This window comes from Oncorhynchus nerka, linkage group LG4 (assembly GCF_034236695.1).
Source record: "Oncorhynchus nerka isolate Pitt River linkage group LG4, Oner_Uvic_2.0, whole genome shotgun sequence".
Classification (NCBI taxonomy): Eukaryota; Metazoa; Chordata; class Actinopteri; order Salmoniformes; family Salmonidae; genus Oncorhynchus; species Oncorhynchus nerka.
This window is the reverse complement of record NC_088399.1, coordinates 84932685-84957811: the sequence shown is the minus strand read 5'-3', so window position 1 is coordinate 84957811 and position 25127 is coordinate 84932685. Positions and strand designations below refer to the sequence as shown.

The 25127-nt window shown below is 41.8% G+C and overlaps 1 protein-coding gene across 1 annotated transcript in view; it reads left to right on the top strand.

The window, feature by feature from the left end:
- Positions 1 to 25127, top strand: part of LOC135571540 (syndetin-like) — a 50608-nt gene that overhangs the window by 16610 nt on the left and 8871 nt on the right. The window contains exons 3-9 of the mRNA XM_065018145.1: positions 1650 to 1741; positions 1930 to 2024; positions 2884 to 2963; positions 5158 to 5278; positions 6166 to 6256; positions 15244 to 15423; positions 19202 to 19311. Coding sequence (XP_064874217.1) covers positions 1650 to 1741; positions 1930 to 2024; positions 2884 to 2963; positions 5158 to 5278; positions 6166 to 6256; positions 15244 to 15423; positions 19202 to 19311 — 769 coding nt within the window. The remainder of the gene's footprint in view (positions 1 to 1649; positions 1742 to 1929; positions 2025 to 2883; positions 2964 to 5157; positions 5279 to 6165; positions 6257 to 15243; positions 15424 to 19201; positions 19312 to 25127) is intronic.

Here is a 25127-nt window from a genome sequence, read left to right as displayed (position 1 = left end):
CTTCTTCTCTCTCTGTTGTGATGCCTGGGGATAGGCTGGCTGCCTGGCTGGCTGGCAGAGAAAGGCATTGTGACCTCTTTAGTGTCAAAGTCTGAATGACAACATGACAATGGCTGTAACGTCTGTCTTTCTCCGCTGTTCTGTTCCTGTCATCACATCACCTACAGAGGAAACACTGAAGCTAATGAGGAGGGTATGGCCGTGGGGCTCATCAGTAACATGATGGCTAATGTGGTTGAATGCCAACTTTACTGTTTGCACGGGGTTGGAAAATTCCTGTTAGTATGACGGCGTGGGAAAGCAAAGATGACACTGTTAATGCTACGAGGATGGGGGGGGAATATGTTTCTGTTATTAAGAATGACACTGTTACTGCTACGAGGATGGGGGTGGAATATGTTTCTGTTATTAAGAATGACACTGTTACTGCTACGAGGATGGGGGTGGAATATGTTTCTGTTATTAAGAATGACACTGTTACTGCTACGAGGATGGGGGTGGAATATGTTTCTGTTATTAAGAATGACACTGTTACTGCTACGAGGATAGGGGTGGAATATGTTTCTGTTATTAAGAATGACACTGTTACTGCTACGAGGATGGGGGTGGAATATGTTTCTGTTATTAAGAATGACACTGTTACTGCTACGAGGATGGGGTGGAATATGTTTCTGTTATTAAGAATGACACTGTTACTGCTACGAGGATGGGGGTGGAATATGTTTCTGTTATTAAGAATGACACTGTTACTGCTACGAGGATGGGGGTGGAATATGTTTCTGTTATTAAGAATGACACTACTGTTACTGCTACGAGGATGGGGGTGGAATATGTTTCTGTTATTAAGAATGACACTGTTACTGCTACGAGGTTGGGGTGGAATATGTTTCTGTTATTAAGAATGACACTGTTACTGCTACGAGGATGGGGGTGGAATATGTTTCTGTTATTAAGAATGACACTGTTACTGCTACGAGGATGGGGGTGGAATATGTTTCTGTTATTAAGAATGACACTGTTACTGCTACGAGGATGGGGGTGGAATATGTTTCTGTTGTTAAGAATGACACTGTTACTGCTACGAGGTTGGGGGTGGAATATGTTTCTGTTATTAAGAATGACACTGTTACTGCTACGAGGATGGGGGTGGAATATGTTTCTGTTATTAAGAATGACACTGTTACTGCTACGAGGATGGGGGTGGAATATGTTTCTGTTATTAAGAATGACACTGTTACTGCTACGAGGATGGGGGTGGAATATGTTTCTGTTATTAAGAATGACACTGTTACTGCTACGAGGATGGGGGTGGAATATGTTTCTGTTATTAAGATGGAGGTTGTGAAGCAGAGGTATCACTGGTACTATTAAGATGGAGGTTGAAACTCTCGTTTCATGCCTTTTTTATTTTCAACTCTCCTATTGTAAGGACACCATATTTTCAGTTGCCCCTATTTTTGTATATCAATTACATTTTAATTTGCCATCTGTGAATCCAATCCAATCTGTTCCAGTGTCAGTTCCAGAAACATCTGAACGATCAACTGACATCATGAGTCACTATTAATAACACAACAACAGATGAGAGAATAAGGCCTGGTACTAAAGTGTGATGTATTTATGAATCCGTGTGTGATTTGTGTCCCCAGATGAGACGGGTGCCACAGACACTGCAGACACGGTTGTGGACCACAGTTATGTGAAGAAGAAGCTGGAACATGGCCTCACTCGAATCTGGCAGGTCTGAACACAAGCTTTCTTTCATTTCTACCCTCTCTCATTCTCTTTCTCTCTTTTCCATTCATCTCTCATCTCTCTCGCTCTTTTCAATTCATCTCTCATCTCGCTCTTCCCCCCCTCTCGCTCGTCTCTCTCTCCCTCTTCCCATATCTCTCTCTAACAAGTATTCTGCTCCCCTTCTCCCTTCAGGAAGTCCAGCTGGAAGTGAAAGCGTATCTGCTTGGGACAGACATGTCCAACTTCAAATACGATGACTTCATTGTGGTCCTGGATGTTATCAGCAGGTATATAGAATTAAATAGAATTGGGTACACTCAATATGAACGCCGGCCCACCCATCATAGAACATTGACTTGAATGGGGATCCCCGTTCTAGTAATTCTATTTCTAGGACCACATCCTCATTAGCAGTGATTGGTTTGAACGAGGTGGACCGAAAGCCTAAACCCTCCGCCTTGCCCCTTAGTCCATGTGAAACCCCTTGTTTTAAAAGAACCACAACCAGAGCGGAGAGGGAGTTACGTGGGCATAAATTAATCTGCTTGTTCCGCCAACAGAACAAAGTTGTAGTTTGGCTCTTTACAAGCTTGTCAATTAAGGAATCGGGTTTCTGGGTCGGCTGTGTCCTTACGGGCCAGTGGGGAGAGAGAATAGGGGTTCCTCTGGGATCGGTCTCTGGGCCACATGGCTGTGAAGTAACTCTATGGGGGTCATTGAACTATTCAGATGCTGCTGGTAGATGCTTTTCCTCTCCCCTCCTCGCTTTTGTGTTCTTTCCATCTAATTTTGCATTGCTTCTCATTTGTATCTCTTTCCCCCTCAACCTATTTTTCCCCCTCTCTTCCCCCCCTCTCTTTCTCTCCCTCTCCCTCTCTACCATCCCTCTCTTTCCCCGTCAACCTATTTTTCTCCCTCTCTTCCCCCCTCTCTCTTCCTCTCCTTCTCTTCCCCCCCTCTCTCTTTCTCTCCCTCTCTTTCCCCTCTAACTCTTTCTCTCCCTCTCCCTCTCTACCATCCCTCTCTTTCCCCCTCTCTCTTTCTCTCCCTCTCTACCCTCCCTCTCTCTCTTTCTCTCCCACTCTACCCACCCTCTCTCTTTCTCTCTACCCTCTCTCTTTCTTTCCCTCCCCCTCCCCCTCTCAGGCTGATGCAAGTGGGGGAAGAGTTCTGTGTCAGTAAGTTGCTAAACGTCAAAGTGTCAACTACTTCAAGAACTATCACAGGTGAGGCACCTCGCCCCTAGCTAGCGAATGTTTGCCAAAGTTATATGAATGTTTGCCAAAGTTATATGAATGTTTCCCTGTTTGAACACAGGTCTGATTACATAATTATTTTTCTCTCCAACTTACAGTGGGGCAAAAAAGTATTTAGTGAGCCACCAATTGTGCAAGTTCTCCCACTTAAAAAGATGAGAGAGGCCTGTAATTTGCATCATAGGTACACTTCAACTATGACAGACAAAATGAGAAAAAAAATCCAGAAAATCACATTGTAGGATTTTTTATGAATTTATTTGCAAATTATGGTGGAAAATAAGTATTTGGTCAATAACAAAAGTTTTATCTCAATACTTTGTTATATACCCTTTGTTGGCAATGACAGAGGTCAAACGTTTTCTGTAAGTCTTCACAAGGTTTTCACTCACTGTTGCTGGTATTTTGGCCCATTCCTCCATGCAGATCTCCTCTAGAGCAGTGATGTTTTGGGGCTGTTGCTGGGCAACACGGACTTTCAACTCCCTCCAAAGATTTTCTATGGGGTTGAGATCTGGAGACTGTCTAGAACACTCCAGGACCTTGAAATGCTTCTTACGAAGCCACTCCTTCGTTGCCCGGGCGGTGTGTTTGGGATCATTGTCATGCTGAAAGACCCAGCCACGTTTCATCTTCAATGCCCTTGCTGATGGAAGAAGGTTTTCACACAAAATCTCACGATACATGGCCCCATTCATTCTTTCCTTTACACGGATCAGTCGTCCTGGTCCCTTTGCAGAAAAACAGCCCCAAAGCAAGATGTTTCCACCCCCATGCTTCACAGTAGGTATGGTGTTCTTTGAATGCAACTCAGCATTCTTTGTCCTCCAAACACGACGAGTTGAGTTTTTACCAAACATTTATATTTTGGTTTCATCTGACCATATGACATTCTCCCAATCTTCTTCTGGATCATCCAAATGCTCTCTAGCAAACTTCAGACGGGCCTGGACATGTACTGGCTTAAGCAGGGGGACACGTCTGGCACTGCAGGATTTGAGTCCCTGGCGGCGTAGTGTGTTACTGATGGTAGGCTTTGTTACTTTGGTCCCAGCTCTCTGCAGGTCATTCACTAGGTCCCCCCGTGTGGTTCTGGGATTTTTGCTCACCGTTCTTGTGATCATTTTGACCCCACGCGGTGAGATCTTGCGTGTAGCCCCAGATCGAGGGAGATTATCAGTGGTCTTGTATGTCTTCCATTTCCTAATAATTGCTCCCACAGTTGATTTCTTCAAACCAAGCTGCTTACCTATTGCAGATTCAGTCTTCCCAGCCTGGTGCAGGTCTACAATTTTGTTTCTGGTGTCCTTTGACAGCTCTTTGGTCTTGGCCATAGTGGAGTTTGGAGTATGACTGTTTGAGGTTGTGGACAGGTGTCTTTTATACTGATAACAAGTCCAAACAGGTGCCATTAATACAGGTAACGAGTGGAGGACAGAGGAGCCTCTTAAAGAAGAAGTTACAGGTCTGTGAGAGTCAGAAATCTTGCTTGTTTGTAGGTGACCAAATACTTATTTTCCACCATAATTTGCAAATAAATTCATAAAAAATCCTACAATGTGATTATCTGGATTTTTTTTTCTCATTTTGTCTGTCATAGTTGAAGTGTACCTATGATGCAAACTACAGGCCTCTCTCATCTTTTTAAGTGGGAGAACTTGCACAATTGGTGGCTGACTAAATACTTTTTAGTATTTAGTCAGTGTGTGTTTGGGGTCACTTAGAAATGTCCTTGTTTTTGAAAGAAAAGCTATTTTTTTGTCCATTAAAATAACATCAAATTGATCAGAAATACAGTGTAGACATTGTTAATGTTGTAAATGACTATTGTAGCTGGAACCGGCTGATTTTTAATAGAATATCTACATAGGTGTACAGAGGCCCATTATCAGCAACCATCACTCCTGTGTTCCAATGGTATGTTGTGTTAGATGGATTAGCTATCATTTTAAAAGGCTAATTAAACATTAGAAAACCCTTTTGCAATTATGTTAGCACAGCTGAAAACTGTTGTCTGATTAAAGAAGCAATAAAACTGGCCTTCCTTAGACTGTTGAGTATCTGGAGCATCAGCATTTGTGGGTTCGATTGCAGGCTCACAATGGCCAAAACAAAGACCTTTCTTCTGAAACTCGCCAGTCTATTCTTGTTCTGTGAAATGAAGGCTATTCCATGCGAGAAATTGCCAAGAAACTGAAGATCTGGTACAACGCTGTGTACTACTCCCAGAACATAACAGAGCAAACTGTCTCTAACCAGAAAAGAAAGAGGAGTGGGAAGCTCTGGTGCGCAACTGAGCAAGAGGACATTACAAGTACATTAGTGTTTTTTGGTTACTACATGATTCCATATGTGTTATTTCATAGTTATGATGTCTTCACTATTATTTTACAATGTATAAAATAGTTCAAAATAAATAAAAACCTTTGAATGAGTAGTTGTGTCCAAACTTTAGACTGGTAGTGTATATTGTCCCCCCCCCCTGGGCTTACCGGAGGATATGACATTGTAGCTACTTTTTCTGTCCACCAATAACTTAGAATGATTCAAGAGATGCTTCTAGATATCAGGTATGCCTTGTGCACTGACGGCACTTCCCGTCCACTGTGTCTGCTTGAATACCAAGTCTCTTATTCTGAATAAAAAAGGTGTTACATGACTGACTTATCTGGCACTATGTTTTTCTGACATAACACCTCGTAATAATCCCTGTAACTGGTCGCTGTTGTTACAAATGTTGTTCCATGTATTCAAACACCTGTACGCTGCGGGACCAGGACTCTGTCATGTTTGATGTTTACACTGACATTTCGTTTGGATGAATTGGTATTGACCCCCAAGAGAGAGACGCCAGGTGGGGGGTCTCACAAGCAGGGGGAGGTTGGGGGGGGGGGGTGTCTGGTGCCTCGATGAGCACAGCAGAGTATTGACTGCCCTTTCTCCCTCTACAAACTGCCCTCCGTGCCCACTGTGGCATTTCCCCGCTCTGTTTGAGTCCATGCATTTCCTCTGGAACAAGAGCCCTTGTGCTAGAAAGTAAATGGCAACGAGTCGTTAATCTGCAAACGCTGACTACTTCGCTCTTCTTCTTGTCTCTTTCTCTTTCTTTTCATCTTTCTTTCTTTTGTTCTTTGTTTTCTCTTCATCCCTCTCTTTCTCTCTACCCGCCCAGGACACGCCTGGAGGAGTTGCGGTTGTTTCTGGAGGGCGAGACGTGGGATTGGTGTCCTGTCAAATCTAACTTCAACATCACTCAGCTCCACGTGAGTAAGACAGTGAAGACGCCACAGAGCCAGGGAGAAGGATTCAGAGAAGGGATGTGACATCTAGTCATCATGTGTATCGCTGTCACTCATGTGTGTCGCTGTCACTCATCGTAGGCATAGCATTTAGATATGAATATGAAATGTAGTGGGCCTAGTTGTCAGCAGGAGGTCCAGTTCAAAATGTATATGTACAATGCCCCTGGACTAAATGATTTATTATCATATTAAAACACTATAAAGGGATCTGGACTGATAGAAATCCATCTAAGAGTAGTTCAACAGGTAGTGTAGATGTTGGTTCCTGAAACCCTGTATGAAAATGCACACTGTTTACTTGGCTGACATTAAGATAAAAACCTTCAATCACGGAATTCCAAAAAAGGCAGCTTTCTTCCTTCATTACCAGCAGACATCAGGGAGGCTTAGGGATAGTTCACCTAAATGACAAGATGACACATTGGTTTCCTTATCCTGTAAGAAGTCTATGGGACCGATATTAGCATTTTTTGCGCATCATGTCCAAATCATCCAAAAGTATCTGTCATTGATTTTGAAGATCAACAAAGTCACTTATAGATGTTTTGAACATTATGCTAGAAAAATGCTAATATGTGACCGACCATCTTGATGGTTTATGTAGCACAATTTGAAATGGTGTTTTTTACATCGGATGAAAGTTTATTGACACATGCAGAGGATACAGATGGTGTGAATGGTACAGCGATAGTACATTTCAATTACATTTCAATTCCAGTCAATTTAGGAAATAGAAAAAAAGAAATATGAGGAAATTGTTGAATTGAAATGTAATTGAACCCAACCCTGATGTGTATACATGCATGTATGAATATGTAGCCTAACCAATGCTTGTGTACAGTATTCCTGATTCTTTCTATCCTTGATATGCAAGCTTATTGAGGTTGTAAACAATGCATTTTTTTGTTTTTATGTGCAGAGAAAATCTGTATAGACAACTTGTTCTATAATGTCATCTACATGTTTAATCATGCAGCATTAGCAGGAAGGTTTATGGGATTGTTTTAACATCCATGCCGCTCCAATTAGCTCACGTACGGTTTAGGATTCATTCATTCTGTAAGCAACATCTGAGGACAAAAGTACCATATGAATAATGCAGTGAGTGATATTGCCAGCCTCCTACCAGGTACCCTCAGGGAAGCCAGGGTCCCGCTATAATCTCCTCATGAAAGATTAATGGCTTGGAATCTAACAAACAAAATAAGGAAGTGGTAGGCAGAGTTCTAGCTGGGGATTCTCTGTGGTGTGACTTATTTACAGGCAGGCAACTGGTTCATGCCTCTGTTCTGCCACTGGCAAAGGTGACGCTCGGCCTCGGGTTTTGTTTTTTAGTCCGATATCCAAGTGTTCTTTTAGTTATTCTCGTCTCTGCCCAAGGCATATTTACCTCCATTACTTCTCTATTGCAAACTTGTGGATTTGATCAGCCTGTAGTTGACCATATAGCCAACTCCTTGGCATTAGGCACATTTGTGACTCTGGTTTATCATTTGAGGTGCATGCCAAAGATTTATGTGAACGATTCAAAACAAGAGGGTATAAAGAAGAATTATTGGACAATTGCCTTAAGAGAGTAAAACAAACGGAGTGGAATGCATTATTGCAAACACTCATTAAAGGAATCTCTCTCCCACCTCTGCAACGTTGGTGTCCACATACAGTCCTATTTCAAGGCTGATCGAGGAAGAGATTAATAGACATTAGCACATATTACACACGACCCCAGATTTGTTAAAACATTTGAATCCTCCCCGATCATTCCTGATGGTAATTTCCCGTGTCACAAATGTGTCCACTGTTATGCCATGATCAAAGGGTGCTCTCTTATCCGTCCCCATTCGGGTAAGAGGATAACGTTTTGTGCTAGAATAACATGCATCACAAAATATGTTGTATATCTCCTTAAGTGTTCCTGTAACTTTGATTATGTGGGTTAGAACGTGAACTTAAGACAAGGATATGTGAGCATAAGAGCTCTATTCACAACCATGATAAAAAAATATCCATATATGAGAGGGATTAATTACTTCTCCAGAGACATATTGGATAGACCGCTTGGGCATGTTTTTGTTATTTTTTTGTAGTAGGTTCTAAATAGGCCAAACATTTAGGTAATGACATCATAAAACATTTAGGTAATGACATCATAAAACATTTAGGTAATGACATCATAATGTATTTGTATTGTGTATCTGTCTTTATTAGATGTTCACTTTTCCCCCGCAGCTTTTTCTGCTGCGATCTCTTGATTGGGCCAATACTGACTGGGAATTTATAATGATGCCCACCTGTGAGGTCTTGTTGCCGTGACATTGACTGCCATTGCCTTGCAAGCTGAAGAAGGGCTCATACCCCAAACGTTTGTGCGGCAATAAAAATGTCAATTTCAGTTTATTTACCGTAATGCAGTCTTATTTCTGTTCTTTGGATTATATATATGAGGATCCAGCACCCAATTGTAAGTTTGTATGAGGTGGAGTTGAGCACGTTGTTTATATTTTTAGCCTGTCCCATTTGAGGTATACCTAGTGTTCCTTTGATGTCTTTTTGCTCTGTTTTCATCAATGAATGCTATGTCGTAAAGCCACACCAAGGAGGATAACTATAACATGAACCATAAATTATACGTAACTATAAACTTTGGCGAGCATCCACACCAGCGGACTGTTTATCGTTCTGCAGTACACCTGTCAATCAACTAATCAACGCATCCTACTTCACACTGTAGGCCTATTAATAATGTGGTAACACAGACCATTCGGTGCTTCAGGGTGTGTTCGTTGTCATAGTGACAACTGCAAATAATACAGTGCCTTCAGAAAGTATTCACACCCCTTGACTTTTTACACATTTTGTTGTGTTACAGCTTGAATTTAAAATGGATTAAATTGAGATGTTGTGTCACCGGCCTACACACAATATGCCATAATGTCAAAGTGGTATTATGTTTTTAGATATTTTTTTTACATATTAATTAAAAATGAAAAGCTGAAATGTCTTGAGTCTAAGTATTCAACCCCTTTGTTATGTCAAGCCTAAATAAGTTAACATAATAAGTTGCATGAACTCACTCTGTGTGCAATAATAGTGTTTAACATGATTTTTGAATGACTACCTCATCGCTGTACCCTACACATACAATTATCTGTAAGGTCACTCAGTCGAGCAGTGAATTTCAAAGAGATTCAACCACAAAGACCATGGAAGTTTTCAAATGCCTCGCAAAGAAGGGCACCTATTGAATATCCCTTTGAGCATGGTGAAGTTATTCATAACACTTCGGATGGTGTATCAATAACCCACTCATTACAAAGATACCTGCGTCCTTCCTAATTCAGTTGCCGGAGAGGAAGGAAATCGCTCATTGATTTCATCAGGCAAATGGCGATTTTAAAACACTTACAGAGTTTAATGGTTGTGATAAGAGAAAACTGAGGATGGATCAACAACATTGTAGTTACTCCACAATACCTAATTGACAAAGTGAAAAGAAGGAAGCCTTTACAGCACATATGTCAGAGTCAAGGCCCGCGGGCCACATCCGGCCCGCAAGAAGGTTTTTTACGGCCCCTGGGATGATCTTGATTTATTATTAGAACCGGCCCGCAGCAAGCCGGCAGCCCGCAGATCTTTTACACGCACCAATACTACATTTCCCACAATGCAAAGGTGACGCACCGAGCAGTAGGCTGCTTCATTTCAATATTTATTGGCACAGCAGTCGTCAGCATCACAGTAAAATTAACTTTCAGATACCCATCAAAAATGGCAAAACGGAAGGTGGATACTGAGAACCGGGGTTTCAAACAAGGTGGGAGTCGGAGTATATGTTCACGAAGGTAGCTGGAAAACCTGTGTGTCTTCTGTGTGGAGAAAGTGTGGCGGTACTGAAAGAGTATAATCTGAGACGACATTATGAAACGAAACACGCGGACAAAAACAAGAATATGGACATGGAACAAAGGCTACAAAAGGCAGAGGAATTAAAACGAGGCCTCAAATCTCGACAGGCTCTGTTCAAAAAAGCCAAATCACAAGGCCAGGCTGCTGTCAAGGCCAGTTTTATTTTGGCAGAAGAGATCGCTAAATCAGCCCGGCCATTTACGGAGGGGGATTTCATCAAAAACTGCATGATTAAAGTTTGTGACGAAGTTTGCCCAGAAAAAGGCAACTCTTTTTAAATGTGAGTCTGAGCAGAAACACCATTGCCGAGAGAGTAGACCAGTTGTCCATCAATCTAAAAGAGCAGCTTGTGAAAAAGGGAAAAGATTTTATTGCATATTCCTTGGCTGTGGATGAGAGCACCGACATTTCTGACATTGCCCAGTTGTCAATTTTCATCCGCGGAGTGGACTCCAACCTAAGCGTGACAGAGGAGTTTTTGGCTTTACGTCCTATGCATGGCACAACTACGGGGCATGATTTGTATGAAGAGGTGTCAAGATGTGTAAATGAGATGGAGCTGCCTTGGGAAAAACTCGTGGGTTTGACAACCGACGGAGCACCTGCGATGTGTGGACACAGGAGCGGACTGGTGGCGAAGATACGGGAAAAGATGCAAGAGGAAAACGCGACAGGTGAGCTGACAGCTTATCATTGTATCATACACCAGGAAGCGTTGTGCGGTAAAGCCTTGAAAATGGAGCATGTAATGAGCATCATCACGCGCACAGTTAACTTTATCAGAGCCAAAGGTTTGAATCACCGCCAGTTCAAGGCATTTCTGACGGAGTTAGAAACGGATGGTGATTTGCCTTATCACACAGAGGTGCGATGGCTAAGCCAGGGAAAGGTGCTTCAAAGATGTTTCGAGCTTCGTGAGGAGATTTGTCTGTTCTTGGACAGCAAAGGGAAAGACACAACACAACTCCGAGATGAAATGTTTCTGTGTGAAATGGCTTTTCTGTGTGACATTACGAGTCATCTGAATGCAATAAACTTGCAGCTGCAGGGTCGGGATCGTGTCATCTCTGATATGTACAGTACAGTGAAGGCATTTAAAACCAAACTGACTCTGTGGGAGACGCAGATGCGGAAAGAAAATTTGAGCCACTTTCCCAGCTGCCAGACCATGAAAGAGAAGCTCTCTACCAGTGCGTTCCCGAGCACACAGTTGGCTGATAAAATAGGTATGCTTGCCGCTGACTTTCGACGCCGATTTGCTGACTTTGAAGCACAAAAAAGCAGGTTGGAACTGCTCGGTAACCCATTTGCTGTTGACGTGGAAAGCTCACCACCAAACCTCCAAATGGAGTTGATTGACCTCCAATGCAATGATGCACTGAGGGCAAAATATGCGGCAGTGGGTGCTGCGGAGTTCGCCCGTTTCCTCCCGGCACAATGCCCCAGCTGCGCATCCAGGCTGCTCAAACGTTGTCTATGTTTGGCAGCACATACCTGTGTGAACAACTGTTTTCTTTGATGAACCTGAACAAAACATCACACAGAAGTCGACTTACTGCTGAACACCTCCACTCAATTCTGAGGATTTCTTCAGCTCAGAGCCTTACCCCGAACATTGATGAACTTGTGGAAAAGATGGGACACCACCAAGTATCACCCTCAACCTCAAACAAGTGAACATTACTGTGCAATCACATATTTAGAGTTTTTACTCAGTTCAAGTTTAAAAGTTAAAATTTAATATTTGTTTTCACTGCATGTTACTTCTCCTTAAACAAAGTGTTGTTTTTGATTAATAGATTTTTGCACTTTATTTTTTTGTATTTCAATCCAATTATATTTTAAAAATATTTCAGTTGAGTGGATGATAGAAAATTGCTATTATTGTTTTTTCTTTGAAGTAAATTTAGCCCACTTTTGCTAAAATAGAAAATATAGTCTACTGATGGTGCCTTGAATACCGGTTTCTTTCATTTAATGTTCATGTTATGGGGATATTTATATAAAGGAAATTTGTCTTTTGTGTCTGTTGAAAATTAAAGATTACTGACAGAGCCATAAGAAAATATTGCTTTATTTATCTGATCATATTGTAATATATTTGTTAGGTTTTCAGTAGGTTCAATTAGGTTCACTAGACTATATGCGTCATTTAAAATTTTTTCAATGAACATTCGAACAGTCCGGCCCTCGTCTTGTAGCTGATTTTTTTATTTGGCCCTCCGTCCATTTGACTTTGACACCCCTGCTTTACAGAATACAATTATTCCAAAATATGCATCCTGTTTGCAGTAAGGCGCTAAAGTAAAAAAAATGTGGAAAATAAATTAACTTTATGTCCTGAATACAAAGTATAATGTTTGGGTCAAATCCAACACAACACATCACTAAGTACCACTCTTCATATTTTCAAGCATGGTGGTGGCTGCATCATGTTATGGGTATGCTTGTCAGAGATGTTTGTTTCTGTCAGCGCGATGCGTGAAGAAACCAGGTGGCTGTACCGGCTCTGATAACGTATCACGAGTGAGCCATGTTTCCGTGAAACGGAGAATGTTACAATCTCTGATGTCTCTCTGGAAGGCAACTCTTGCTCGAATTTCGTCTACCTTGTTGTCAAGAGACTAGACATTGGCAAGTATTATATATTATACTGGGATCCGATCCATTGTCCTGGGTGGTGGTCCAAACAGAGGATCCGCTTCGGGAAAGTTATATTCCTGGTTTGGTAAGTTGACGCTGCTCTTATATCCAATATTTATTCCCGGCTGTAGGTAGTAAGACTTGAGATTTCATGGGGTAACAGTGTAAGAAATAATACATTAAAACAAAAATACTGCATAGTTTCTTAGGAACGCGATGCGAGGCGACCATCTCTGACGGGCCATGTAGCCTGGCCAATGACCTAAAACACAAGGCCAAATATACACTGGAGTTGCTTACCAAGACGAGATTGAATGATCTTGAATGGCCTAGTTACAGTTTTGACTGAAATCGTCTTGAAAATCTATAGCAAGACTTGAAAATGGCTGACTAGCAATGATCAACAACCAACTTGACAGAGCTAGAATAATTTTTAAAAGAATTATGTGCCAATATTGTACAATTAAGTTGTGCAAAGCTTTTAGAGACTTACCCAGAATGACTCACAGCTGTAATCCCTGCCAAAGGTGATTCTAGCATTTACTGACTCAGGGGTGTGAATACTTATGTAAATGAATTATTTCTGTATTTCATTGTCAATAAATTTGCAAAAATATAGATAAACATGTTTTCACTTTATCAATATGGGGTATTGTGTGAAGAGGGTTTAGAGAAAAAATATTGAACCCATTTTGAATTCAGGCTCTGACACAACAATGTGGAATAATTGAAGATGTATGACTACTTTCTGATGCCTCTGTACTTCTGATGGCACTGTACGTGTAATGAAAATAATACAAAACTCCTATTTAAATGTAGCTATTCAACAATAAACGCTGTTTAGCCTGCACATCATTTAAGTCATGTGATGGCTTGTCTTGTTGATCAAGTGGTTTGCAAGTGAGTTCCATTTTTCTATTGATTGTTAATTCATTTGGATCTTCTTTTTCACTGTGCTCATATGTCTGTCCTGTGCAACAGTTAATTTGGTTTATTTTACATTTAGCAATTAGCAAGAGAAAATGTTGCTTTTCTCCACGAAAACAATTGAAAAAATACTGTAAATCAAATTTTATTTTGTCACATGCGCCGAATACAACAGGTGTAGACCTTACAGTGAAGTGCTTACATACGAGCCCTTAACCAACAATGCAGTTCAAGAAATGGAGAAATAAAATATTTACTAAGTAAACTAAAGTAAAAAATGATCAAAATGTCCTGTAGGTTTTGTAGCCCATAGCTTTTCCTGTGATTTCACAAGAAGAGGATTAGGGGAGAGGCTTGCGTAGCACGGAAACAGTTGCAAGAGAGGCTAGAGATGTGTAGCTGAAGTAAGAATCTAAGTGTTAGCTGGATATTAGGCCATACATTAGCTAGATTGTAAGGCTATAAATATTTACCTGTCAAAGTGCAATAAAAAAAGTAAACACATTATGAAATTGCAGATCTGTGCGTTCCTCCAGGCTGTGCTCTGCAGTTCCAGACACAGAAAGCTCCACTATCGATTAGGCCTAAGGTTTTAGACTAAAACATTCTACCAAGGCCACAACAACACAGTGTAATGAGGAATGTATTATAGTTATCAAGTCAATACACATGTATTGTCCAGGGCTGTAAGCTGCTGTGATTTAGGCTGATTTGAATAACCACTCGTACGTCCTGTTTTGAATGCTTCATGCCAACATAACTGCATACAGCCTGGTCTGATCATGCAACCATTTGGATCAGTTAGGGTTTACAAGGTCCAGAAAGGTACATTAGCAGGCTACTCTCACTCTCCTTTTAAACTCCGCTATGTTAAATCCGGCAAGCAAAAGCAAGCTGGAATAAGTCCCCTGATAGGCTGTTAGTAGGGAATAAAATGCGGAAAATATGGCCTTCTCATGCGATGGTTGTCGTGGATCATCATTCTCCGAAGTCTTCCTATAATTAATGTGGCAACCAATATGCTCACACATGCCTAGTTATTCAGGCAAGCTTACCTTGCGTTCTGCCTTCTCTCCTCTCCGAGCAGCCTTGCACACCTAGAACCAAGAACGCTTCAATAGAAGGCACTTTTGATTGGTTGTCAATGTTTTATCATCGGAGGGCCAGGCAGAAAATCGCTCTGAAAGTGATCTAAATGATAGCTCTTGTTATCGTTTTCCTCTGTTTCTGTAGTTATCGTTGTGGTGTGAACGCTCATGTTCACTTGAATTAGAAAGATTTCATTGGTTTTATTGTTATAGTTATCTTCCTTGGTGGGGCGGGCCCTCAATCTAAGGCTGAGTCCCAAATGGTACCCTGTTTCCTATATAGTGCACAACTGTTTATTTTTATTTTTATACATATAGTAACCTAAGATGCCATTTGGGATGCATCCCTGAGTGTATCTCTCCCTCTGCTCTCTCTCCCTGCAGGAGTTTAAGTTCATGGGTCAGTGCCGGTCCCCCTCAGTGTCTCCCAGTAGACAGGTGTTGTCCAGCCAGGACCAGGAAGTCCTGTCTAATTTTGAGCTCTTCAGCCAGGAGGGGAACCCCTTTGAGAGGCACATCGACAACAAGGATGAGGAGACTGAGGACATGCTGGCCTCCAATGGGGTAAGCAGTGGCCATGTTTGAGAGTATCAAATCCGTAATGCATTGAGGGTAAATTGTGAATGACTGACTAATCTACAAATAATGAGTAGTTATTTATGACGCAAGGTCATTTGTAGATCAGTCTGCAGTGTCGAACCACCCCAGTGCCTCATCCTAGTTCCAGATGAATCACGTTTCTAGATGCTAGTCCTGTAGCTGGTATGTTGTGTTTGCTGTTTGTCAAGGAGAATGAAGCAGAACAAAGCAGTATGTAAGCACCAGCAACTTTGTTGATAAGGGTGAGTTAAGGTTATTTCAATCAGAAGGTGACATATTCCACAACTCCCTGACTGCCACACACATTGTCCATTACGCTAGTCCATTACATGCTTTCTAGAGTTCTGTTGCATCTCTCTACCAGAACGTTGTCTCACTATCCACCGATCCTTATTCACAACGCCTGCTGCCATTCCATCAGATCTCACCGAGTATTAACATGAATCCCATTAGTTCCCCCGGTAGCACGTGTCATCACCGTCCGCCACACTGAGTCATTTCAAGTGAGGAAATAAATAAGAGCAGCGATTAAAGTCGGACATTATCATTTGGGGACGTTAAGTGGTTTATAGTCGCCCTAACAGTCACGTCAGAGGTCGTAACAGAGTTTAATGGTGGGGACCGTGTCGGTATGGAGTTTACACCCGCTGCAGTGGTGCTTAACACTTTGATGCACTTGACATTTCATTATAGTCAATATGAGCCGCTACTGTAATGAAGACTACAGTTAAATGGGCGTTGCGTGTTGTCCTTTGAGTGGTAGCACACTGATATTAATGAAATAATAGGCTCTCTTTTATGGAGTGACAAACTTTTATGGAGATGTGCTTGCATACATGTGGACTGGACTTGTTACATTTCAATGCCAGTGTTACGAATCCCTTTTGGCCCGACAGTCTAGGGGGGATGGTAATGAGACCCGTAACATAACTCAGGCAAATTATAATAGTGACAAAGTAAAAGTGTGAACGAAATAACCAGGACAACTGAAATCTACCGTCAAACTCAAGGTTTATTTGAAAACACACGGTAATGGGGGGGGAGCAGGAAAAGGGGCTGAGCTGGACCCAAGGAAAGAAACACCCCTAAGCTAGACTAGCCTACTTTAACAACAGCTAACTAACCAACCAAAAATACAGTGGGTGGTCCGCCCAGTTCTAACAAAGTCTACCTACGGGTAGTGTATGCCCATGGGCGACTTGTCTTGGTTCCCCCTTTTCCCACCAGAAAACAAACACAAACACCATAACCAAAAACAATACTCACAGGTGAGGACAAAGTGCTATGGAGGTGCTCAAACAAAAGAGAGGTTAATACACAAAGAGAGAGTGAAACACAGAGACCTACAGACATGGCATTTACAGAGAGATTGAGCTCTAGAGCAAACAACTGACAGGGTTTTTAAACCAAGGGAAAGGAACTGTGATAGGGTAGGAAACAGGAGGAGGTGTGTCTTCTGTTTGATGATTGGATTGGTGACTGATTGGGGAGTGATGATTTTCACCTGTGAGGGGAGAAGGAGAGAAAAGAACACAGGATACACATACACAGGATACACACACAGGATACTGGTATCCGTAACAGCCAGTGTAAGCTGTATAAGGCTATTATTTGTTCAGATTTCATTATCAGTTTGTTTTTGTTCTGCCATTACAATCAACCCGTTGTTTGTTTTTGTCTTCATTTGAATTTATACACCAATCTATCTTGAAAATTAATATTGTATTATCAAAGGGGATTAGTCAAATCCAAAATGGTTCCTTTCTTGTTAACACATTTTCATAACCTCAAGCTTGTATTCAATATGAACTGCTAAAGCTCAGTCGAAGGCATTGTGTCGCTAGATTTCGATCAAATTGAGAAAGTGAGCATACACAATCTGCAGTTCAGTTAAGTTCCCTTTAAACAGCTAAAATTGTTCCTGGTAGAGTATTGTAGGTGGCATTGTTCCTGGGTGTTTTTGTTCCTGGTAGAGTATCGTAGGTGGTATTGTTCCTGGTAGAGTATCGTAGGTGGTATTGTTCCTGGTAGAGTATCGTTGGTGGTATTGTTCCTGGTAGAGTATCGTAGGTGGTATTGTTCCTGGGTGTTTTTGTTCCTGGTAGAGTATCGTAGGTGGTATTGTTCCTGGTAGAGTATTGTAGGTGGTATTGTTCCTGGTAGAGTATCGTAGGTGGTATTGTTCCTGGTAGAGTATCGTAGGTGGTATTGTTCCTGGTAGAGTATTGTAGGTGGTATTGTTCCTCGTAGAGTATTGTAGGTGGTATTGTTCCTCGTAGAGTATTGTAGGTGGTATTGTTCCTCATAGAGTATCGTAGGTGGTATTGTTCCTGGTAGAGTATTGTAGGTGGTATTGTTCCTGGTAGAGTATTGTAGGTGGTATTGTTCCTGGTAGAATATTGTAGGTGGTATTGTTCCTCGTAGAGTATTGTAGGTGGTATTGTAGCTAGTGGAGTATTGTAGGTGGTATTGTTCCTGGTAGAGTATTGTAGGTGGTATTGTTCCTAGTGGAGTATTGTAGGTGTCATTGTTCCTCGTAGAGTTTCATAGGTGGTATTGTTCCTGGTAGAGTATCGTAGGTGGTATTGTTCCTGGTAGATTATTGTAGGTGTATTGTTCCTGGTAGAGTATTGTAGGTGGTATTGTTCCTCGTAGAGTATTGTAGGTGGTATTGTTCCTCGTAGAGTATCGTAGGTGGTATTGTTCCTCGTAGAGTATTGTAGGTGGTATTGTTCCTGGTGGAGTATTGTAGGTGGTATTGTTCCTCGTAGAGTATTGTAGGTGTTATTGTTCCTGGTGGAGTATTGTAGGTGGTATTGTTCCTGGTGGAGTATTGTAGGTGGTATTGTTCCTAGTGGAGTATTGTAGGTGGTATTGTTCCTCGTAGAGTATCGTAGGTGGTATTGTTCCTAGTGGAGTATTGTAGGTGGTATTGTTCCTCGTAGAGTATTGTAGGTGGTATTGTTCCTGGTGGAGTATTGTAGGTGGTATTGTTCCTAGTGGAGTATTGTAGGTGGTATTGTTCCTCGTAGAGTATCGTAGGTGGTATTGTTCCTAGTGGAGTATTGTAGGTGGTATTGTTCCTCGTAGAGTATCGTAGGTGGTATTGTTCCTGGTGGGGTATTGTAGGTGTTATTGTTCCTGGTAGAGTATTGTAGGTGGTGGTTGTCTCACCTAGCTACCTTAAGATAAACACAAAAACTGTTAGTGGCTCTGGAAAAGAGTGTCTGCTAGATGACTAAAATGTAAAAATGTGATAAAAGCTTCTAAATCATCAGCAATTATATCTCTTTCTCTGAATGACCATGATTATTTTCCCCCTCTGCGGTATGAGTCAGATAAGTTAGTCAAGAGTGTGCACCAGGACTACGACAGTGATTAAAGCAACTAAATGATCATGTTGTTAATATACAGTACCAGTCAAAAGTTGGGACACACCTAGTTGGGACACAGCAAGAATGTGCAAAGCTGTCATCAAGGCAAAGGGTGGCTACTTTGAAGCATCTCAGATATAAAATATATTTTGATTTGTTTAACTTTTTTGGTTACTACATGATTCCATGTGTTTTTTTTCATAGTTTTGATGTCTTCACTATTATTCTACAATGTAGAAAATAGTAAAAATAAAGAAAAACCCTTGAATGAGTAGGTGTGTCCAAACTTTTGACTGGTACTGTATGTAAACCTTTTCTAAATGTCCATATTTGAATGATATTGTTACTGTGTTATTCCCTCTCTGCAGTGTGAGTCAGATAAACTGGAGAAGAGTGTCTACCAGGACTATGACAGTGACAGTGACGTCCCCGATGAACTCAAGCAGGACGAGCAGACCGGAGACATCCCTCTCAAGAGGTCAGGTCAAAGGGCACAACGTGATGATGTCATATCCCGGGAGCTCACTGGTCAAGTTCTCACGAGCAATGCTAGTAGTTCATGCGTGATGTACATCTCTATAAGTGGAAAGATACATGCATTATATATATCATTTTGAAAGAATTGTCATTATTTTGTTCTCAGTGTAGTGTTGAAACAGATGCATGAATGAATGACATTTTATTTCCGTGTCAAATCGCCAGTTGGCAACCCATCCCTTATGGGATTAACTGACACATAAACAAACATTACAACAATTCCGTGATAGTTCTTCCGGTGTTCTGGGCACATAAAGTGAAAAAGAAATCAACAGTAAAAAGAAAACAAAAAATAAATATATACTGTATATATACAGATAAATAAATCCAGAAAAATGAAATGGAAGGCATTGAACCCAGTCTGGCACAAAGAGAAGATTGAAGTGTAAAACAGGCTTACGCACAATCTATATCCATTTGTGCCATTTGCTATATGGGAGCTAAATATTTGTATGATTTAATTAAAGGTAGCCCCTTTTCTTTTATTCCAGGCTTTATCTGAAAATGTAGCAAACGGAAATACACAATGGACCAAAAATAATTTCATTTTCTCTTCATGGCCCAGCCACATAATGCCAGGATATATCTGGTGGTCTTTCTCTTCATGGCTCAGCAACATAATGCCAGGATATATCTGGTGGTCTTTCTCTTCATGGCTCAGCAACATAATGCCAGGGTATATCTGGTGGTCTTTCTCTTCATGGCTCAGCAACATAATTCCAGGGTATATCTGGTGGTCTTTCTCTTCATGGCTCAGCAACATAATACCAGGGTATATCTGGTGGTCTTTCTCTTCATGGCTCAGCAACATAATGCCAGGATATATCTGGTGGTCTTTCTCTTCATGGCTCAGCAACATAATGCCAGGGTATATCTGGTGGTCTTTCTCTTCATGGCTCAGCAACATAATGCCAGGATATATCTGGTGGTCTTTCTCTTCATGGCTCAGTAACATAATGCCAGGGTATATCTGGTGGTCTTTCTCTTCATGGCTCAGCAACATAATGCTAGGATATATCTGGTGGTCTTTCTCTTCGTGGCTCAGCAACACAATGCCAGGGTATATCTGGTGGTCTTTCTCTTCATGGCTCAGCAACATAATTCCAGGGTATATCTGGTGGTCTTTCTCTTCATGGCTCAGCAACATAATGCCAGGATATATCTGGTGGTCTTTCTCTTCATGGCTCAGCAACATAATGCCAGGATATATCTGGTGGTATTTCTCTTCATGGCTCAGCAACATAATGCCAGGATATATCTGGTGGTCTTTCTCTTCATGGCTCAGCAACATAATGCCAGGATATATCTGGTGGTCTTTCTCTTCATGGCTCAGCAACATAATGCCAGGGTATATCTGGTGGTCTTTCTCTTCTTGGCTCAGCAACATAATGCTAGGATATATCTGGTGGTCTTTCTCTTCATGGCTCAGCAACATAATGCTAGGATATATCTGGTGGTCTTTCTCTTCTTGGCTCAGCAACATAATGCCAGGGTATATCTGGTGGTCTTTCTCTTCATGGCTCAGCAACATAATTCCAGGGTATATCTTGTGGTCTTTCTCTTCATGGCTCAGCCACATAATTCCAGGGTATATCTGGTGGTCTTTCTCTTCATGGCTCAGCCACATAATTCCAGGGTATATCTGGTGGTCTTTCTCTTCATGGCTCAGCAACATAATTCCAGGATATATCTGGTGGTCTTTCTCTTCATGGCTCAGCAACATACTGCCAGGGTATATCTGGTGGTCTTTCTCTTCATGGCTCAGCAACATAATGCTAGGATATATCTGGTGGTCTTTCTCTTCGTGGCTCAGCAACATAATGCCAGGGTATATCTGGTGGTCTTTCTCTTCATGGCTCAGCAACATAATTCCAGGGTATATCTGGTGGTCTTTCTCTTCATGGCTCAGCAACATAATTCCAGGATATATCTGGTGGTCTTTCTCTTCATGGCTCAGCAACATAATGCCAGGGTATATCTGGTGGTCTTTCTCTTCATGGCTCAGCAACATAATTCCAGGGTATATCTGGTGGTCTTTCTCTTCATGGCTCAGCAACATAATTCCAGGGTATATCTGGTGGTCTTTCTCTTCATGGCTCAGCAACATATTTCCAGGGTATATCTGGTGGTCTTTCTCTTCATGGCTCAGCAACATAATGCCAGGGTATATCTGGTAGTCTTTCTCTTCATGGCTCAGCAACATAATTCCAGGGTATATCTGGTGGTCTTTCTCTTCATGGCTCAGCAACATAATGCTAGGATATATCTGGTGGTCTTTCTCTTCATGGCTCAGCAACATAATGCCAGGGTATATCTGGTGGTCTTTCTGGAAAAAGGACCAGTGTATATCGTGGTAGAAAAGGCCATTTAAATGCATGTATTGGCTATATATTTAGAATAGGTGTCTCAAATATATTTTTAGCTCACCCCTACATAACCCATCGAAGTCGGCACAATGTCATCAAGTTCTTTGTCTACATAATGAAACATTTTATTTTACCCTCCCCTTACTTCATAGCACTCAAATCACATGTTTGATGAACACAATCATTAGCCCTCTGGTGCAGAAAAGAGGATGAATTACCACACTTAGAGGCTTTTTATCCCCATGTGAAAATGTTCTCAAATCTTCATCTTCTACAGTATTTCATTAAGCTTTCAATGAAGCCAGTTTTTAACAAATCATTGAAATCCTCCCACTACATTTCTCGACTACACACACACACACACACACACACACACACACACACACACACACACACACACACACACACACACACACACACTTCCATTGTTCTCTTGTTAACAGAGAGGAGGGGAGATTCTGCTTAAATCAGCTGGGGCAAAAAAGTATTTTGTCAGCCACCAATTTGCAAGTTCTCCCACTTAAAAAGATGAGAGAGGTCTGTAATTTTCATCATAGGTACACTTCAACTATGACAGACAAAATGAGAACAAAAAAATCCAGAAAATCACCTTGAAGAATTTTTTATGAATTTATTTGCAAATTATGGTGGAAAATAAGTATTTGATCACCTACAAACAAGCAAGATATCTGGCTCTCACAGACCTGTAACTTCTTCTTTAAGAGGCTCCTCTGTCCTCCACTCGTTACCTGTATTAATGGCACCTGTTTGAACTTGTTATCAATATAGAAGACACCTGTCCACAACCTCAAACAGTCACACTCCAAACTCCACTATGGCCAAGACCAAAGAGCTGTCAAAGGACACCAGAAACAAAATTGTAGACCTGCACCAGGCTGGGAAGACTGAATCTGCAATAGGTAAGCAACTTGGTTTGAAGAAATCAACTGTGGGAGCAATTATTAGGAAATGGAAGACATTCAAGACCACTGATAATCTCCCTCGATCTGGGGCTCCATGCAAGATCTCACCCCGTGGGGTCAAAATGATCACAAGAACGGAGAGCAAAAATCCCTGAACCACACGGGGGGGACCTAGTGAATGACCTGCAGAGAGCTGGGACCAAAGTAACAAAGCCTACCATCAGTAACACACTACGCCGCCAGGGACTCAAATCCTGCAGTGCCAGACGTGTCCCCCTGCTTAAGCCAGTACATGTCCAGGCCCGTCTGAAGTTTGCTAGAGAACATTTGGATGATCCAGAAGAAGATTGGGAGAATGTCATATGGTCAGATGAAACCAAAATATAGCTTTTTGGTAAAAACTCAACTCGTCGTGTTTGGAGGACAAAGAATGCTGAGTTCCATCCAAAGAACACCATACCTACTGTGAACTATGGGGGTGGAAACATCATGCTTTGGGGCTGTTTTTCTGCAAAGGGACCAGGACGACTGATCCGTGTAAAGGAAATGAATGAATCCGGGGAAGGTTTTTTTACCATGGGATGATCTTGATTTATTATTAGAACCGGCCCGAAAAGCCCGCAGATCTTTTACACGCACCAATACTACATTTCACAATGCAAAGGTGACGCCATTGAGCAGAGGCTGCTTCATTTCAATATTTATTGTGGCTGGCATCACAGTAAAATTAACTTTCAGATACCCATCAAAAATGAAAACAAGGTGGATACCCAAACAAGGTGGGAGTCGGACCGAAGGTAGCTGGAAAACCTGTGTGTCTTCTGTGTGGAGAAAGTGTGGCGGTACTGAAAGAGTATAATCTGAGACGACATTATGAAACGAAACACGCGGACAAAAACAAGAATATGGACATGGAACAAAGGCTACAAAAGGCAGAGGAATTTCAAATCTCGACAGGCTCTGTTCAAAAAGCCAAATCACAAGGCCAGGCTGCTGTCAAGGCCAGTTTTATTTTGGCAGAAGAGATCGCTAAATCAGCCCGGCCATTTACTTTCATCAAAACTGCATGATTAAAGTTTGTGACGAAGTTTGCCCAGAAAAAGGCAACTCTTTTTAAATGTGAGTCTGAGCAGAAACACCATTGCCGAGAGAGTAGACCAGTTGTCCATCAATCTAAAAGAGCAGCTTGTGAAAAAGGGAAAAGATTTTATTGCATATTCCTTGGCTGTGGATGAGAGCACCGACATTTCTGACATTGCCCAGTTGTCAATTTTCATCCGCCCTAAGCGTGACAGAGGAGTTTTTGGCTTTACGTCCTATGCATGGCACAACTACGGGGCATGATTTGTATGAAGAGGTGTCAAGATGTGAAATGAGATGGAGCTGCCTTTCGTGGGTTTGACAACCGACGGAGCACCTGCGATGTGTGGACACAGGAGCGGACTGGTGGCGAAGATACGGGAAAAGATGCAAGAGGAAAACGCGACAGGTGAGCTGACAGCTTATCATTGTATCATACACCAGGAAGCGTTGTGCGGTAAAGCCTTGAAAATGGAGCATGTAATGAGCATCATCACGCACAGTTAACTTTATCAGAGCCAAAGGTTTGAATCACCGCCAGTTCAAGGCATTTCTGATTAGAAAATGGTGATTTGCCTTATCACACAGAGGTGCGATTTTCTGGGAAAGGTGCTTTGTTTCTCAGGAGATTTGTCTGTTCTTGGACAGCAAAGGGAAAGACACAACACAACTCCGAGATGAAATGTTTCTGTGTGAAATGGCTTTTCTGTGTGACATTACGAGTCATCTGAATGCAATAAACTTGCAGCTGCAGGGTCGGGATCGTGTCATCTCTGATATGTACAGTACAGTGAAGGCATTTAAAACCAAACTGACTCTGTGGGAGACGAGATGCGGAAAGAAAATTTGAGCCACTTTCCCAGCTGCCAGACCATGAAAGAGAAGCTCTCTACCAGTGCTTCACACAGTTGGCTGATAAAATAGGTATGCTTGCCGCTGACTTTCGACGCCGATTTGCTGACTTTGAAGCACAAAAAGCAGGTTGGAACTGCTCGGTAACCCATTTGCTGTTGACGTGGAAAGCTCACCACCAAACCTCCAAATGGAGTTGATTGACCTCCAATGCAATGATGCACTGAGGGCAAAATATGCGGCAGTGGGTGCTGGGAGTTCGCCCGTTTCCTCCCGGCACAATGCCCCAGCTGCGCATCCAGGCTGCTCAAAATGTTTGGCAGCACATACCTGTGTGAACAACTGTTTTCTTTGAAACCTGAACAAAACATCACACAGATGTAGGAACACCTCCACTCAATTCTGAGGATTTCTTCAGCTCAGAGCCTTACCTCGAACATTGATGAACTTGTGGAAAAGATGGGAACCACCAAGTATCACCCTCAACCTCAAACAAGTGAACATTACTGTGCAATCACATATTTAGAGTTTTTACT